This window comes from Condylura cristata, unplaced genomic scaffold (assembly GCF_000260355.1).
Source record: "Condylura cristata isolate star-nosed mole 26May11 unplaced genomic scaffold, ConCri1.0 scaffold00027, whole genome shotgun sequence".
Taxonomy (NCBI): Eukaryota; Metazoa; Chordata; class Mammalia; order Eulipotyphla; family Talpidae; genus Condylura; species Condylura cristata.
This window is the reverse complement of record NW_004567128.1, coordinates 20,564,306-20,582,805: the sequence shown is the minus strand read 5'-3', so window position 1 is coordinate 20,582,805 and position 18,500 is coordinate 20,564,306. Positions and strand designations below refer to the sequence as shown.

The following is an 18,500-nucleotide window of genomic DNA, read 5'->3' as shown; positions in this document are numbered from 1 at the left end:
GGGTCAGGAGAGGTCTGCCACGCCATGTGGTCACCTCCGGGGCAGGCGGGAATCGAACTCATGCGGAAGTGACTTTAGCTTCCAAGTGCTGTGCTTTAACCCGCTGTGCCACCAGGGAGGGCCTCATGGGGAAACAACTTTAGCTAAATGTTTCTCCTTCTCTCTATTGCACACTATTTGTTTTAATATTTTCCTCTATTGAAGGTCTTATGCACTAAGAGTATGTTTGTCTTTATGTGACAGATGACAAAACCCATTTAGAGCAAGCAGTTTTGGTGGTCTAGGGGTGCCCCTCATTCTGCCTGCTAATATAATCAGACCAGATCAGCACTTTCAGGGGTATGTGGCCATATAGTCAGTTCTGAATCCAGGTGTATTTTATGTGTTTCTTGTCCTTTTTAAAATGTTTAGTGCACTCAAAGAAATCTTTAATGTTAGGTTTGTGATGAAGTTAAATGTTTAAAAGCATTTGATTTCGTTTGCAATCAAAGTTTCAGTGGCTGAGGAGATATGTGCTGTTCCTTTGCTATTTATTTGATTTAGTTATTATATTAGTAGTGATGAAGTCTCAGAGTAGAAAATTTCAGAGGGAGATGACACAAGAGCAGAAATTGGAGGCAGGAGTAGAAATGATTAACTTAGTGTTAAACCAGCTATAAAAGGAAATCCTTCCGCTCAGACTACGATAGCAAGTATCAATCAGCATGAAAGTATCCGGAGGTGCAGAACAGACGTGGGGGACAGGCAGGAAGGGTCTTTGGAGAAAATCACCGCTCCTTACAAATCTACCTACGCACGCGCTAAAACGATTAATGTAGCAGTGGAGAACGATACCATAAAGGCATGAACTCGTCCGGGAAAGAACACTCTATCAGTACAATGTTTGCTCTGACAAGAGGCAGCAGTCTGCCTACTTCTCACCACTCAGACACTTCTCATTTTCCTTCTCCCTTTCCAAATAAACCTGTTCTGTTAGAAGATAACCTAAGCCTACCTGTGTCTGTGGAAACATCTTCATCTCCTAGGTAAATATGTGTTCAGCCGGGTGACCCAAAGACCTGGCTCACTGAACCAAGCCCTCGTCAAATCGACATCAAATAGCATGTGAATATTTCCAACAATGGTTGCAGCAGGGTCACCAGAAGAACATTAAAAACACTTGTGTCTCTCATTCACTAGGTCAGGGTTAGGGCCAAAGGAATGTGCATTTCCAGCAAGCAGGTGTCACTCCTGCTAATGGTTTGGGAACAACACTTTACAAACCACTGTGCAATGTTTGCTACTTTAACTTTCAAGGGGTTTTAAATGTTTGATCAACTCATAAGGCTAATAGACTGGACTGTAAAGAATATTCCTATATCAGCACAAAAAGCCCCTTGAACATTAAAGCATCCATGGGCAAAAGAGAGTGCTATAAAGTTTGTTAGAAAATGCCACTTCAATCCCCCTTCAGCCATGAGAGTGGAATCAATGATATAGGAAAGCCGAGAAGCTCTCAGGTTGTTTTCACCTTGGAATCACTCGGGGAACAAAGATAGTAAAGACCCTAATAGACAATTCATATTGTCCATGACATTGCTTTCTACTTTAAGTTTAAAGATACTATGAAACAGAGAAAGCTTCATTCTTATTTTTCTTATTCCAAGCAACTGAAAAGCTTTAAAAATAAGTAAAAACCACCTTTTCTCTGGAAACAATGACAAACCTGTAACTAGAGCTGGAGTAACGGCACATTAGCTGTAATCTGGCCTTTATATAGCTCTCCATCAATGTAGAAGCTCAGCTTTAAACACGGTAAGAGCTGTGTTATACGTGCTACAAATGAAAGGTTGACAAGTTAAAAGTACTCTCTGGCTCTGTAATGACTTTTCATTTTGGTCTCTTTTCATTTCTGCAGAATATATATATATATATATATAGTTCTATTTGCTGTTCAGTGGATTCCTGCAGCTTTGCAGACAGTCTTAGGCACCTGTCAACACAGTAGCAAAACACCTTTTGCAAAGTCCAAATTATCCAAGCATCAAGTTTTTTGCTTAGATGTTTAATAGCCACTATTAGAAGCATTAAAAATAATCAACAAGTTAAAATATATATTCATTTTGATTTTTGCCTAAATGTTAAAACTTGGTCTATTCCCACCCACCACCACCTTTTTTCTGACTTTTAGAAAAAAAGAGAAGTATGACATAGGGTTTTAAAAGGAAAGATGGTTCAGGGATAACATTAGCATAAGTTATTTTTAGATAGTGGTGGTATTTGTGGTCCTACCTATATTTTTAAATTTCATTGTCCACCCAAATTAGTATTACTCTAAAAAACAGAAATTGCATCATTCTAAAAAGTAAATTTCCTCCAAACATGATATTTGATAGCATTTGACTTCTTAGAGCAATGGCTCATTCTTGGTCTTGGTAAAGAAATGTACAAAATTCACTTGGAACATCTCACCATGTCAAAAAGAAAAGACTTTTACTAAAAAACTAATACAGTTATGTCAAAATGACCTAGTAGCCAAGTGGAAGACAGATCACACTGGCCAAATATGGGACAATTTGAGCTTCAATCAGAATAATAACTGCAATGAGGTGAAATTTTCAAATACATTAAAGTCATGAGCTGATAGAGATACTAAAGACCAGAACATTGAGAAAAGCAAGTCTTAGCAAGACCAATTTCAACTCAATTTAAAAGAAAGCTCAGCCCAATTGAATAAACTTGTCTGAACAGCCAAAGTGCATAAAAATGGATCAAGATAGCTCAGAATGTAGACTGACCTGACACCAGATAATTTCATGCATACTCAAGGACGATTTTGAGTGGTATGAAGGAGATAGAGAAGAATGGTTGATCTATATAACCCATAAAGACTTTTCCTCGCTCAAGTTTCTGTTATTATTTCTTTTTCTTTTCTCCTTTGGTATAAGATTAAAACTTGTTTGGCAATTAACCAAAATACCCAGAAGACCAAAACAAAGCCCAAAAGCACCATAACCAATGTGTCCCCTTATCTGCAGGGTGGACTAGCACATTGTCTGAAATACTGACAACATATAAAAAGATACAAAAACCATAGCTCTAATGTGCTGGGACAGATCTTAAGAACAAGTGGGAAAGTGCTAAGGTGGACCATCACACACCAAGCTTCATGCTCTTAGAAGAAGTTGAGTTGTGCCTAAATTTTCGGAGCGTGGTAGATGTGTTGCAAAAGCCAAAGATGGATTCTAAAGGGTCCTGCCAGTGTATTCCTCCTCTTGTCCCACCCTACCCCGCCTCAGACCGCGCGCCCCCTGAATTCCAGTTTTCGTTAGGGACATCTCATGTCAGCTGGATAGCTGACTCATAAACAGAGGGAGAAATCTTTGGTTGTGTAGAATGACATCATTGAGAATTGTAATCATTTGCAAGACATGGATGTTTACTATTTTTACTTTTGATTGAAACTGGCTGAGAGCCAAGAGGCATAGATTTTATGCCCAATGTAAATTGGCCCAAGAAATTTATTTTCGGACTCAGGCTCCCTCTAGGAAGGAGAACATTCAGCCCTTGGTATCTACACCCAGCATTTTACTTATATGACTATAAGAATGATGAGAAAACAAGGTAATACCTTCAGCAAAATTAGATATGCGCCTCTTAAATGACTTTTGTTGAAAGAAGCCTAGGATGGTGAACGAAATTGCACGTGCATCCTATTCGCAAACATTCCTAAAATGCCCAGATTATTCTCCTCAGATGTTAGTTTCTGGATCAGAGGACCTCAGAGATAAATGGGTAGGGAGAAATGGCATTCAGAACGACCTCGAAATGTGCTCTAAGAATTTCAGAGTTGGGTCAGCGTAAACTGATAGGAAACCACAGAAATGGCTACAAGGAGTCAGAGTTTCTCTTGACCTTGAGTTAAGCCACTACTCGATACATCCCACGTCACTTGGATCTCCTCTGGGTGCTTGTCCTTCATAACATTTTCTCACTGTTCTTCATATAACTCATTGAGAAAAGTATGTGTAACTCTGTTTCACAGCTGAGGAAACCTGTGTTCAGAGGCAATGGTTTCAAAGCCCAGGGCCAATGTGGTGGTGAGCTGTGACTTGCAGAGAAGCTGGACCTTGCTTCAAAGCCCTTTACACTATGGCCAATTGCCTTTAAAATATGAAATATCAGACCCTCCCTGGTGGAGCAGCGGGTTAAAGCACTGCACTAAGAAGCTTAAGCCACTTCCGCATGAGTTCCATCCCCGCCAGCCCAGGAGGTGACCACATGGCGCGGCAGACCTCTCCTGACTCGCCTGCTGCTCCCCTCAGCAGTGTACTTTGTCGATCTGCCTGTTCTGCTCCCCACTCTGTCTCTGGTGAAACCTCTCACCCTCCGCATCTCTGGCCTGTACCCCAGTTCTGTATGAATGAATAAATAAATATTTTAAAAATATATGAAATATCATAGTTCACACTGGGAACGACTAGCTTTTGTTACCACTGACCTGAGGATAGAAAACTATCATACCTGCTAGCTTCTTGGTGTCCTCTGTCAAGATTCATAGAGATAACATATTTCCAACTAGATACCAATTTACATGTACCCAGTTAGGTACGTATTTCCCATTAAGTGGTAATATTTTAAAACGTTTTGCTAAGAAACTTTAAACATATTACTTTTAATTCTTAGTATCATTGGTGTAAATATCTTTTTTTAAGATTTATTTATGTATACAGAACTGAGGTGCAGGCCAGAAGTGCAGGGGTGATAAGAGGATTCACCATAGACAGAGTGGGGAGCAAAACAGGTAAATCAACAAAGTACACTGCTGAGGGGAGCAGCAGGCAGGTCAGGAGAGGTCTGCTGTGTCACGTGGATCACCTCAGGAGCTGGGGATTGAACTCACACTGAAGTGGCTGCCGCTAGCTTGCAGTGCTGTGTCCCAATCCATTGTGCCACCAGGGAGGGCCCTGGAATAAATATCTTAACAACAGTATCTCAGTTTTGTAAAACATTCCTTGCAATGTGACAATGGTTTACTTTTCCTGAGAACTGTGTCTCATTCACAAATCCCTCAAGAACCTCCATTGCTTGAGTTACAGAATGGCAATGATCTGAGACTATGGTGCTACAGGGGTATGTAAGTATGTGGGTTTGAATGGTGTCCCCAGATTCACATCCACCTGGAGACTCAGAACGTGACCTTATTTGGAAGCAGGTCCTTGCAGATGTGATTAGCTGAGGTGTATAATGGAATCAGGTGGCCCCTAGTTAAAGACAAAAAGAGAAGATACAGAAAACATACAGAGAAGAATCCCCAGAGAAGACGGAGGTAAGAGCTGGGAAGTGATTCAGCAATAAGCCAAGGGGTGCCCAGATCTGCCAAGAGCCACTAGCAGGTAAGGAGAGGCAAGAAAGGATTCTTTCTAGCGCCTTCAGAGGGAGCATGGCCTGCTGACACTTTGATTTTGGCCTTTCAGCCTCCAGAACTGTGAGACAATAAATGTCTATGGTTTCAAGCCACTCAGTCTGTGGTCATTTGTATGGCAACCCTAGGAAGCCAGTACAGTGTTTTATGCTGGTTTTCCTTTTTATTAGTTTTACATTGGCAGAATACAACAAAGTTTTGTTTTAGCAATGTCTACAATAAATAAATGACATCTACAGGGAAAGTAATTAGAATAGAACAATGTTACATTATTTGGTTTTATGTGGTGCCTTTCATACAAGTGGGTCCTGGACAAAGTACTGTATTAAAGTGGAAATGACTGTGAAGCTATTATGCACCTTTCAAAAATGGACTCAGAGCATTAGGCAGGAACAGCTGGAAGAGTTATGGAAGAGACACAAAGCCTTGAACTGGAATGACAATGTCCCACTGCTGTTGCCAAGTTCCTTCCAATTTTAAACATCCAAAGAATCAGTGGTCTGAGTCATGCTAAAGTGTCACTTCCAGTGTCACATCTAAAAGGACAGTCCCAGAGCCAGGAAAACAGAATATTCCGTGTAACCCAACAGAGTACCAGAGAATTGACAAAATCTGAAGTGCACTCAAATTTGAAGCCAACTCAATTGAGTACAAATGTATATGTATAGTATTTTCTGGTATTTGAGGGTGGGGAAGGGTTGTTAAGAGACACTTCTCAAAGGAGAAAAGTTAGCAATGGTTGATTCTGTCCAAATGGGAGCCTGGCCCTATGGACTTCTACACTGAACTGAGGAAACCATTCAAATCACAGATGTAAGATCTATTCCACTGCCAGTTCAAGTATATCTGGGTAAAGGGCATTTAGCCAAATCCAGACAAGCGAGAAGAGTTAGTTGTGCAGAAAATAAAGAAAACCGTGGTGGTGAGGTGACTAACTTCAAAAAGCCTGCTTGCGAAGTCAGCCAGCCTTGGGCAGCATTTCCGCCATTTCTAGAAATAATCTGGATGGCTCATGTCCTAAATTGCATACACACTATAGATTATGCTGAATGCCAGCTCCCTTCTGGGAGTGTAAAATTTGGGTGCTCGTGAATAGAAGGTGCTCGTTTGACCAACCCCCAGTACAAACCGGAGCACTGAGTCTCAAGTGAGCTTCCCGTAGACAGAATTTCACACGTGATGCTGGGGAAATTAGTCAAATCCTATGTGACTCTGTGGGAGGAGATTGTGGAGGGAGCATGTGTCTGGTCTCCCCTGGACTCTGTCCCATGTGCTTTTTCCCTGAGCTGACATGCTTTGTGTCCTTTCTTTGGTAATAAATCTTAGCCGGGAGCATGGCCACATGCCGAGTCCTTGGGTTCCTCTAATGAATCATCGGACCCGGGGCGGTGTGGCGGGCGGTTGACACCCCAGCTCCGCTGTGACAGTCAGCAGCTCCATCTCACTGCTCAGACCAAGTTAGCCAGGAGAATTTGCCCACACTATTTTGAAGAGTGAGCAGGTTTTGCTATAATCCAGAAAGAAGAGTCATACAACTTTTTTGATCAGGTATTTAGATTTTTTTTTCCTCCATGGTCTGATTGATTTTCTCCTTCCTTTGATGGCTGAGACTGAACTAACTCATAGGGGTATTTCTTTCTTTTTTTTTTTTTAAGTTTAGATTTAAAATATGTTGATTGCAGATTTTAGATACATTGCTGACTTCCTCGTTTTTGAACACTTCAAGCTTGCTCTCGCCTTAAGCTCTTGTAGCAACAGTTCTCTGGGCCTTTGGTGCTGTTCCCACAGCTTTGTCTGGTCAATGAGTTCTCAGTTTATCTGGCACCCCCTCAGAGAGGTCTTCCCTGACCAACTGCTCTCAGGTAGGTAGCCTTCTCTACCTTCAGATCACGCTGTGTCAGCTGCCTTAAAGCATTCCTTCAATTGTTATTCTATTCATGCTTTATTTGTTTAGTAAAAGCCTCCTCCCTCTAGAATATAATTTCCAGTTGAACAAGGATTTTGCTTAACTTGATCAGCATTTCTCAATGCCTGGAAGAAAAGCTAGGCTTTCAATAAATATGTTTGAATAAATGAATAATTAAATCATTTGACTAAGTAAGTGACACTTTGAAAATTACATTTAACAGCTTTCAGGAAACTGGTCCAGTTTTGCTTTCTTTTTCCCTATTGCCACGTTCACTGTATCCCCCTGCAGGATTTCCTGATACCAATGTGCTGGCGCTCATTTAAATACCACCAGGCCTCCAAAGCAGCCAAACAGGCACATGGAAAACCACCACCACTGGTCAGTGTCATGTGAGCACTATTCTCTCGACGGGGAAGGGTCGACACCTTGCATTTAAACAGCATCCATTCTCTCTGCATCTCCCAAAGTTGAATTTCTGCAGAAAGCAAGGAGGCAATGGCTGTGGATCATATGGTGCATATCAGCAGGGTAGAGGTCAGTAAGGGTCACTTCCTTGCTTCTGTTCAATCGCTTCTGTGAATGGCGGTGGATTTCTATTGTCTTCTTCAATTTAGACTTACTGAATTTCTGCATCTCAGCCATATCTTGTTTGTCATATATTTTTGGCAGATTAAGCAGTCATGGGGTGCACTAGAGAAAGTCACATTTTCACCGTAGTCACTCCCTTTTCTGACCTTCCCATCTACCATGCTAGTCCCTCCTGTATTGTACTCCTTTTATTTTCCTTTTGCCCTGACAATTTCCTCCTGCTCCTTCCTACTCACACCTGTCCTCAAGATTTAGCCTTCTAGAATCCACCCATAATGGGACTCTGGAGCTCATTTTCTACTACTGACCTTATATTTCTATTTCTCCAGCTCTCAATTTAACCCACAATCTTTATCTCCAATGGTTTGTGGATGTTTGTACTTTAAGTACCTAATCTATCACTTTCTCCCCAAAGCAGGAACTACTTTCATTTCTGAGCATCTGCTAAGATTACCCTTCACAATCAGTTATCATAAAGGCATATTTGTCCCTTCCTGACCATTGCTTTCACTATTGCACTATTTCACTATTGCTTAGATTGACAGCAGAGCAATCCAGGATTATTACACAACCATCTACCTCGGGATCTCTCAAAATATGGTCCAACCGCCCGTGCAGTAGAATCTTTACGGGTTCTTTTTAAAATATATATTCTCAAACACCATCTGAACCCTGGCCTATACAAGGTGAATTTCTGGGTGTGTATATTAACAAGCTCCCCAACATAATTCTCAAACTAGTTTTTGAACCCTGAAAATGTAATCTCTTAACAAATTACTCTGCATCTGTCTACACATTTTCCACTGGGACACACCTCTGGCTGAGGCCTATAATTTTCTGTCTGCTACATTTGCATGGATTTGTGATTGCAGAGTAAAAGTGGACCTTAAGGACCAGAATTCCCTGTTTCATGGAAAAGAAAACTAAGATCCAGACTCAGCTTCACCAATGGAGGACAGAGAGTAAGTAAGGGGTAGCGTTTCTTTTACACTTCAAGCCTCGGGACCCCTAAACAGAACGGAGTTAACACAGCAGACCTAACTGCTTTCCTTTGAAGGTTCTGCTTGCTGTGTTGGCCTTTGGCTTTTGAGAATGTTGATATGGGGAGGGTTTCCACCATTCCAGGATCAATGAGTACCTCACTATGCCTGAAACGTTCTTATGAACAGTATGGTTAGAAGTGAATACCTGCTTTCCTTCCTGGAGTTTGGAGTTCGGGGATATAACAGGCAGAGGATGTTATGAGACCATCCCCAATAAAAGCCCTTGCTACTGAGACTCTAAGGAGCTTCCCTGATTGGCAACATTTCACATGACACAGCTCATTACTCATTGCTATGCCATATACTACAGTGCTTTTCCAATCATAACTTCACACATAACTCATTTATCATCAATTCATTCGATCCTATGTAGAGGAGCCCTCGGAATCCTCTCCTGGCTGGGCTGAGGGTATCATTCCTTAACCAGCTTATAATGTTTGCTTTTGAATATAAAGTATATTTCACTTCCATGGAAGCAGAATTACTGGCAAATCCCAGTCCGTGGCAGCATATTTGATATAAAAACTCATTTGTGTTTATTTGTTCTTTTTTTTCCTCTTTGAAATCAGAAGATGAACATAACAACACTTTTTAATCTGAACATAGTCTCGTATGAAAAAAAATGTTAACTAAAACCTTTAACGATGAATTATTTGAAATCTTTTCAACAATTCAAATGAGAAGCCTTCTTGAGTATAGGCTACGGCAGCTGCCATTAAAAACAGACAGTACCTGCAAGGAATTACTTTATGGCACCGATTTTTCAGAAGAAAAAAAAATTTGTCTTCCATATCGGGGCAAAATATTTAAGCAAAGGTATTTGGTCTGCATTTCTCAACCTGGTAGAATGGTGGAAACATTTCACAGGGAGTCCAGGAGCCTCATTTTTCTTTTACTATTATATGGCAGTTCTGAGCTCTTGCCAACTCTACTTTCAGCTAGGTGGGTGGCAGCTACTGGTAGATGCCAATAGAATGTGCCAATGTGTCTTGGAAGCAAGTATCTCTTCTCCACACCCTTGCCCATTGCTCTTGGCTGGATGTTGATAGCCAGAGGGACTTTAAAAGCCTGTGCGGAAGATGACAGGAATATCCACATCTTCACTCCCTGAACAGCCACATAAATATTCAGTCTTTCCCTCTTCCCAATCAGAAAACCTGCACAACACCAAATCATTGATATTTTGAAGTTTGCCTTACAGTGGCTGGTATGTTTCTAATTAAGTGTTTTCACCTTTTTATGTCAATCTGTTTGGATTGGTAGAAAGATTAAATGAGATAGCACAAAGATGATCCATAATAAATGCTCAACAAGCATTAGCTATTAATATTATCCCCTGCCTCAGTGCTAACTAGCTCTGAGTCATTGAAGGTATGGATTTCCCTGACCTCTTTCTTGAAATGCAAAATGTGGCAGTCATGCACAATGATTTCTAAATTTCCCTGTTTGAATTTGTATGATCAGCAGCCCCATGAAACTGCTAAGGGAAAAAAAAATTATCTTAACCCATGAGAAGTGACCAGAGGCTGAGAAAGTGACATTCAGAACCTCAGGGAAAGCAGAAAAGAAGCAGAGAGCGGTACAAGGGAACTGGTAGGAACAGCCATTACTTAAAGAGAAGCATATTTTGTGTTTGAAATTTAGCAATCAGGTTCTTAAATAAGCTTTGAAGAGAAGAAGGTTTACAAACCGTGCTGTGTCCCTGAGACTTTCATTCACACCCAAATGGATATCTTGTGTGGTGAGGAAACAAGGGTGTCCTCCCAGAAGTGCAAAGCCTACAAAAAAAAAAAAAGATAAAAAACACTTTGGGGGGAAATGGAACTAAAATAGGAAACAGAATGATAAGGAATTGGCATTATTATTGAAAAGTAAAAAACCTTTAAAGTTCTCCAGCGTCTCTAATCGGTAATTTCTAGGCCAAGTAAAATGAGCAATTAAGGAAACAAGATGGAATGTTCTGCACTGCACTCAGTTCTCTTTCACATGTGTGCCCATTTCGCCTCTCTCTTGTCCAGAACCTGGTGATAATGAGACATCATTCCTTTTGGGGCATGTGCAGGGGTGGGGGGTGAATTTTTTGAAATACATAACAATGTCCACCCAGGAGAATGGAAAAATCAACTGTGGCTTGGGGCATAAGGGTTTAGAATGGAATGCCACGCAGTAATAAAAACAAAATGAACTACTAATGGGTCTAAAATGGAGGAATCTCACTAACATTATGCTAAATAAGAGAAGCTCACCAGAAAAGAATAGATACTATATAATTACAATCACATGGAATTCTAAAAGAGGAAAAAGTAGCACACGATGGCAGAAATTCTAATAGGAGTTGTTTCTGCTGAGGGTGATTATCTGGGAAGCAACATCAGTGAGCTTCTAGAGAAGTGGAATGTACGATATTTTGATAAAATTTGTAGGTTAAATGAGCTTATGCATTTTCAACACTAATTGAACTTTACAATTAAGATTGGTTCATTTTACTGTGGATAAGTTGTACCTTAGTTTTAGAAAAATTGTTGAAGTTTATCTTCAACTTAGTAAGCATTCGAATGGCGGTTCCAAGTCGCCAATAGTCACCAAAGTCAAAGGGTCAACCTGTTTCTTTTTTATCCTCCAACTCAGACAAAGCTGAGCACTATTCACATGTGAACCCCTCCACCTCAGCCCTGCATGGAATGTGCCCTGACCACAGACCTTTCAGCAGATGAGGATGCTTCTTGCCCAACTCCCCATATATTCATATATTCCATTGCTCTGAGGGTGATACATAGCGGGGTCGGCTCCAAGACACAGCTAAATTCTATAGGCACAAACAGAACCTATTTTTCATATATCCTGGGGCAAAATAATGGGAAATGTTGACATTCAATCAGATCTTTACTTTATCATTTGAGACAGGTTCAGTGGAAAGGCTTTCTTCCATACACGATGTAAAAGTAAATAAGTTTTACTGGAAACACAATGGCAAAGGTTTCTGAAAACATATTTTTCCTCCTTATTTTACTGTGCCTGAGTTATCCTTACCTAACAGTCACAATTTGCTAATCCCATCCATTTCCAATAAGAATGGAAGAGAGGCCCTCCCTAGTGGCTCGAGTTAGGACACAGTACTACAAGCTAGCCACTTCAGTTTGAGTTCAACCCCTGGCCTCGGAAGTGACCCACACGGCGCGGCAGACCTCTCCTGACCCGCCCGCTGCTCCCCTCAGCAGTGTACTTCATAGATCTGCCTGTTCTGCTCCCCGCTCTGTCTCTGGCGAATACTCTCACCCCTGCACCTCTGGCCTCTACACCGGTTCCGTAAGCATAAATAAATAAATCTTTTTAAAAATCAAAGAGACCATTAATTACATGGTGATTTTTATTTATTTATTTTTTTTAAAGATTTATTTATTTGTGCATACAGAACTGGGGTACAGGCCAGAGGCTCAGAGGCGGCGAGAGGCTTCACCAGAGACAGAGTGGGAGCAGAACAGGCAGATCAACGAAGTACACTGCTGGGGGAGCAGCAGGTGGGTCAGGAGAGGTCTGCCACGCCATGTGGTCACCTCCAGGGCAGGCGGGAATCGAACTCATGCGGAAGCGGCTTTGGATTCTCAGTGCTATGCTTTAACCTGCTGCGCCACCAGGGAGGGCCCAGTTATCTATGATTTTAATGACACACTATTCTTGTACATCCTTGTTAATATCGTGACAGTCTAGAATGTCTCCCCTTGTATGCAGTCACCATAGCTTTCCCACCACCAAAGCAACCATAGTCCTCCCCCATCATCCACTGTGCTCTGCTCTGCTCCCCTCATTTCCCTTACTCTCTTCCTTCCCTCCTGGAAGCCTCACATCTATGATCCATCAAGGGGAACTTGACCCAAACTCTCGTGAAACATCCACGGATGCTTTAACTCAATTTGAATAATGCAATTTGAATAGGGACTGGTATTAAATGACATTAGTCATTTTATTAGGTGTAAAAGTAGAATTACAGCCATCCAGGAGAGTCTAAAGATGCATGCTGAGTGGGATAGGATATCACTATAACTTTAAGTAACTCCAAAATACTTCAGCAACAAAAGTAGATAAATCAAAGATAACCTATTAACCATTGCTCATGGATGTAAGGCTATTGCTGCACTCATTCAGCAAATCTCACTACTTTCTGCTTATTTGAAAATTTTAATAAAAATAAAAGATAAAAAAATCCACAACAAAACAATAGTCCTCATACCTGTTACTACATAAAATGAAATTCTAATCTACTGAGTTCATATTGAAGAAGATTCTCTTAAGTAAGCTCTGATAACACAGTCTTTTGCTGGAGGCGCCCATGCTCTGATGGCAGCCATGATGGTTCACGAGCATTATCAGCAGCCAGCTCTTTCCAAACACTCCCAGTGAACCCCTCACTTGGGCAAAGATCACAGTAAGTGGCTTTGTAAAAGTTTTATAGACAGGAATTCTGAGGCTCAAAGAGTGTGGAAAAACAAAACAAAACAAAACACGTTCAAGATTGCATTTAAGAACCTGTAGTCCTGGGTCTTACCAATGGGAAACAGACCCTGGGCCAAGTTACATAGCAATCTACAGAGACAGGGGAACTGGGCTCAGTCTTTTCTGCAAAGTCAGGCATTTAGCCTGTCCCCAACCCCTATGATCCTCTGCAGACCTGATGTGTTACATCCTCGGTAGAATGGGAGACAAGGAAATTCCTTAACTGTCTTACTTGCTCTGGGTCCAGTAAAGTCTGACTTCATTCCCATCCCTCCCCCTTCTCTTTCTACCCTACATCTGGACAAACTGATTAAAAAGTATATTTGTTCTTTCCTTTGGCACGAGCGAGGTTCAAACCACAAAATTCCTGGCCTGTACATGAGAATCCTCAGCCCAGTCTCACTGCCTAATCGCAATAAGACCCCAATCTAGTATCACCTCCTGGCTCTGGATCAGATCAGCTATCAGATCAGCTTGCGGACCAGTCCTGCTCTCCCCAGAAAGTTACATTATGTGAACAACAAGCTTTCTTATTCCTTTTGGGCCATGTGTGCTGTCCTCACTATCAGCCATTGAACTAAATGTTGTAGGAAGGAGGGCTACATCTTGTCTGAAGTGGTCTCCTGAGGTGACTGTGACAGGTCCTGGCCCCACAGCATGCCTCTGAACTGTGTTCACTCATTCACTCTAAAATGACATGCTTGATGCTGTTCTAGAACCTGTGCACAGCATTGTCAGCAACAAAGAACTCACAATCCAGGTGAGAGAGGCAGAAAAGGAATAAGTAGGTTAAATAAAGTGCATGTTAGATGTTGACAAGGATTGTGAGAAAACTAGAAAGGGGGATATCAGAAACAAGAGCTGTAACTTTTAAGTAACTCAGTGAAGGAAGCCACGCTGACACCTATCAGAGAGTGGGAGGAGCGTGTCCTGGGGAACTCACAGGACTGTGAGTTCAAAGCACAACATGAAGTTTGGTGTGGAAGATGCAGGATTTGTGAGGAGGAGAGTAGTGGGAGGTGAGGCTGCAGAAAGAAGGTGGGGAGGAGGCAGGAACTTGGACTTGACCTGAAAGCAGGGATTTTCCTGTTTTGGGCACTGATGCAGCACTCCCAAGAGCCCGGGAGAAATATATGTACCTAGCGAGTACCCAGTATATGCTGAGTGAATGTAGGAGGAATGTTGAGTCTGGAGAGAGGACCCATTCTTTCCACTTGCAAACCTCTCACTTTGTTAACAAAACAGAATTTTCTACTCTGTGTGAAGTGTGTGAATGGAGTCTAGTGATGATTATAATGAGCACTTAATCTGTTTCTAAATAGGGAGTCTCGTAAACAAATATGAATAGTGCCTATTCATCAACAAAGAATCCCCCTTTGCGCCTGTTCCCAGCCCTGATGAGTTTCATCATTGAGGGCCGGGAACTATGAAGGAAGGCTTTAAGGCCTGTAGTTCAGCTCCAAGTCACACTCTTACTTTGATCAGAGGCCATGTTGCTGCAACTCAGCATGTGTGTTGTTCTTTCGTTACCCTCTTTGTGCTCTGAAGAAAACTCATAACAAGCCTGCTTGAGGTAAGAATAGGAAGAAGAACCACAGAAAGTGATTAGAAGTAGGAGCCAAGCTTTTAGCAGTTTTCTCTTGAAAGAGAAAACGAGAAACTGTCCCAGAAAAGAAATTGCAACTGCAGTCCCTGCTCCAAAAGAAGTCTCAGGGCTTCTCTGGTGGCCTGAGGGTTAAGGCTCAGCACCATCACCCCCATGGCCTGGGTTCGACACCCCCTGGACTGGGAGCTGACCTATATCTGGGGCAGCAGACCTCTCTCCCGCTGCTCCCCTCAGCAGTGTATTTCAGTCAGTCTGCCTGTTCTGCCCCCCCACTCTGTCCCTGGTGAGTCCTCTCACCGCTCCGGTTCAAAAGCACAGGCCAGGTTCTCAGACCCAGATGTGGTAGCAGAGGCTCTGGTAAATGATCCGGAGCTCCCTTGCTGAGGAAAGCAGGGCAGGGGTAGGCCTCCTCTCCCTCTTCACCCTCATGCGAAGTCTTCTTTTATCTCCTTTATTTGTTTATGTGTTCACAGCAGCGATTTGTTGAAAAAAGTGTTTCCTCTGTTTACACCTTAAATTTTGTTTGGGAAAATAAACATACAACATATATTGCTCTTTCTTTTCCTCATCGACCCCTGCAAGCTTTGGAAAGAAAGAGAAATAGAAATCACACACAGGGCTCTGAGGGTTCTTCCTGGTAAAACTAAGGCAGCCACTAGATTCCCTGTGCTGTGTTTCCATATGTGCAGAACAGCATCACGATTTTTATATTGGCATCTTTGCAAAGATGATGAGTGTGAAAGAGCTTGGAGAGCACCAGCTTCTATTTCACCTTGAAAGTCAAATAGCAATGTGAAATAATGAAAAGAACCATCTCCTAGGAGGCCCTGTGCATTTTCTATCAGTTACTGTCCTTACCAAGATTAATAAATGTATCCATCTATCTGCTCAATTAATTTGCAATAAAAGAATATCATCATCAGTAGACACTCAGGAGAATTGCACAGCTTGTCAGGCAGGCACATACAAAGAGTGGATGAGAAATGAGTGATTTACAACTCCACATAGTGACACTGACACATCTCACAAGCAATGTTGAATTAAAAAAAGCAGACACAAAAGAGCATGCGTGCATGCCTGGAATGATTCCGTTTATATAAAGTTCGAAAGCAGGCTAAATGAATCCATGATGTTAGAAATCAGGGTAGTGGGTGGGTGGGGTAGAAACTGGATGGGGATACAAAGGAGGGTGCTATTAACATCCCATTCCCTGGGGGTTTGTCTCTTCTGTAGGTGTGGTATACCTTAAAAAAATATTACATGAGGCCCTCCCTGGTGGTGCAGCGGGTTAAAGCACAGCACTGAGAATCTAAAGCCACTTCCGCATGAGTTCAATTCCCGCCTGCCCCGGAGGTGACCACATGGCGTGGCAGACCTCTCCTGACCCGCCCACTGCTCCCCTCTGCAGTGTACTTCTCCATCTGCCTGTTCTGTTCCCCACTCTGTCTCTGGTGAAGCCTCTCACCGCCCCTGAGCCTCTGGCCTGTACCCCAGTTCTGTATGCACAAATAAATAAATCTTTAAAAAAAAATTACATGAGCAATTAATATGACTTAAGTGGGGTGGCGAATTTCATAGTGTCCCCTGAAGTAATTAGAAATACTGCTGCATATCTGAAATTCATACTTGGAATGCAACCATCAAGGACTTTTCTGGGAGGATCACACCCATCCCTGGGGCTGCAGCAGTAATAGACAGCTTTAATGACGCCCTATTTTTATTCTAAATATCAAGGTAACAGGCTTTAATGGGGCCTCTAGCTAGAGACAACTGTTAAGGTGCACAAGTACACACAGAATCTTCTGCCATATTTTGGGTTGGAGTTTCGCCTCTCTGTGCACATTTAAAGCAACAGCACTGACTGATCCCCCTGCTGGTGAGTTTGGCAGGACGCCAGCTACAATTAGCCCCACGGGTACTTATGGAGGATCATGATGAATACACGGTAAACCAGAAGGTTTTAGGGTCGTATGTTCTTTGGCTTGTGTATCTGTTGTCACCATTTGCAATCTTGTGCAGGTTTCTGAGCAGTTTTTCCTAGAAAACCATCATTGAGCAAAATGCCTAATGTCACCTGTAGAAACAATTTTCCCAGGATGAAACATGCTATGACATGTCTGAATTAAATTAGATACTTAAAAAATGCATTTAATAATAGCTTCCAATCCTGGGTCTGCCATTTATTACCTATGTGCCCCTGGGCCATTTGCTGAAGCTGTTTCTGCCTGCTCTCCTCAATGTTCTCACAGTCACAGAGCTGTTGTGAGGATTAAGTGAGATAATCCACGCGATTGATGTAGCACACTTGGCAGAAAGTCTGCACCCAGAGGCTTATTAAATCTCCACTCACAGTTTTATTAATAGCCAAGGTACCACATTTTATATGGATGGCAAATGGATCACTTATGCAGGGATATTTGATGTTAAATATAACATTTGAACAGAGGGGGATGGCAGAAAACACCAATCACAGCGAAAATTTGATTTCAATTTTTTAAATTCGGAAATTTCTATTAATGGGTTCTTTACATGATTTTAACGAAGTCAAATAAAATTCAGTCCAACTCATGAAAGTAGAATTTGAGAAATACTGATTTGAGCACTACCCCTTCTGTAACAGGGTGGTCCCAGGAAAAAGGGAAGTTCCAGGTTCCCTGCCCCACCCAGGGGCAGAAGGGTGGAGCTGAGCAGAGAAAAAGGAGAAGAGAGAAGAAGAGAAGGAAGCTGGATGGAGAGCCAGAAGGAGACCTGAGGAAGCCGCATGGAGCAGCAAGCATGTGATGAAGAAACCGGGCTTGTTTCCTGACCCTGGACTGGCTAAGGCAGATGTGGGTGAGATACCTGTAGGGAGGTGACTATGGCAGTGTTTATATTGATTTTGATGTTGCTCTTTTCCTCCCAGATTTGTCTGGCCATGTCTGACCCTTTTCCATGGGTCCCGGCCAGAAGGTGCTTTAGTCTCGTGGCAGCTTTCAGGCCTTGCTTTGGGCCAATCCCTTTTGGGTGGACTTTTGCCCACGAGGGGATGGGTCACTTCAGGTGTTTGCTTTAGAAGTTATCTTCTTTGTGTTCCGTATTGTATATTCACTGTATTAAAGTCCCTTTTCATTAAAGTTTTATATGTTTTGTCTTGTTGCGGCGGATGGCAGAACCCACTTAGAGCAGGCAGGATTTTGGGGCTTCAGTGGTGTCCCTCTCCCCCTGTTCTGGAACAGATTTGGGGTGCCCTATAACACTTCCTCTTTTACTATGTGTTAAATGTCATCTTGAATGCTTAAAGCAGTCAGCCCTAAAGACCAAAATCTTTTCATCTGTTTTCTACCTAAAACCTTTTTTTAAGATTTTTTTATTTATGCATCTAGAACTGGGGTACAGGCCAGAGGTGCAGGGGAGTGAGTGAGTCACTCCCTGGCCAGGGATTGAACTCGTGTTGCAGTGGCTGTAATAGCTTCATAGTGC

At 42.2% G+C, this 18,500-nt stretch overlaps 1 protein-coding gene across 1 annotated transcript in view; it reads right to left on the bottom strand.

Annotated features, from left to right (window-relative positions):
- The window catches only part of OTC (ornithine carbamoyltransferase), a 57,418-nt gene that overhangs the window by 23,999 nt on the left and 14,919 nt on the right, over positions 1–18,500 (bottom strand). Inside the window, exon 4 of the mRNA XM_004689945.1 lies at positions 10,635–10,722. Coding sequence (XP_004690002.1) covers positions 10,635–10,722 — 88 coding nt within the window. The remainder of the gene's footprint in view (positions 1–10,634; positions 10,723–18,500) is intronic.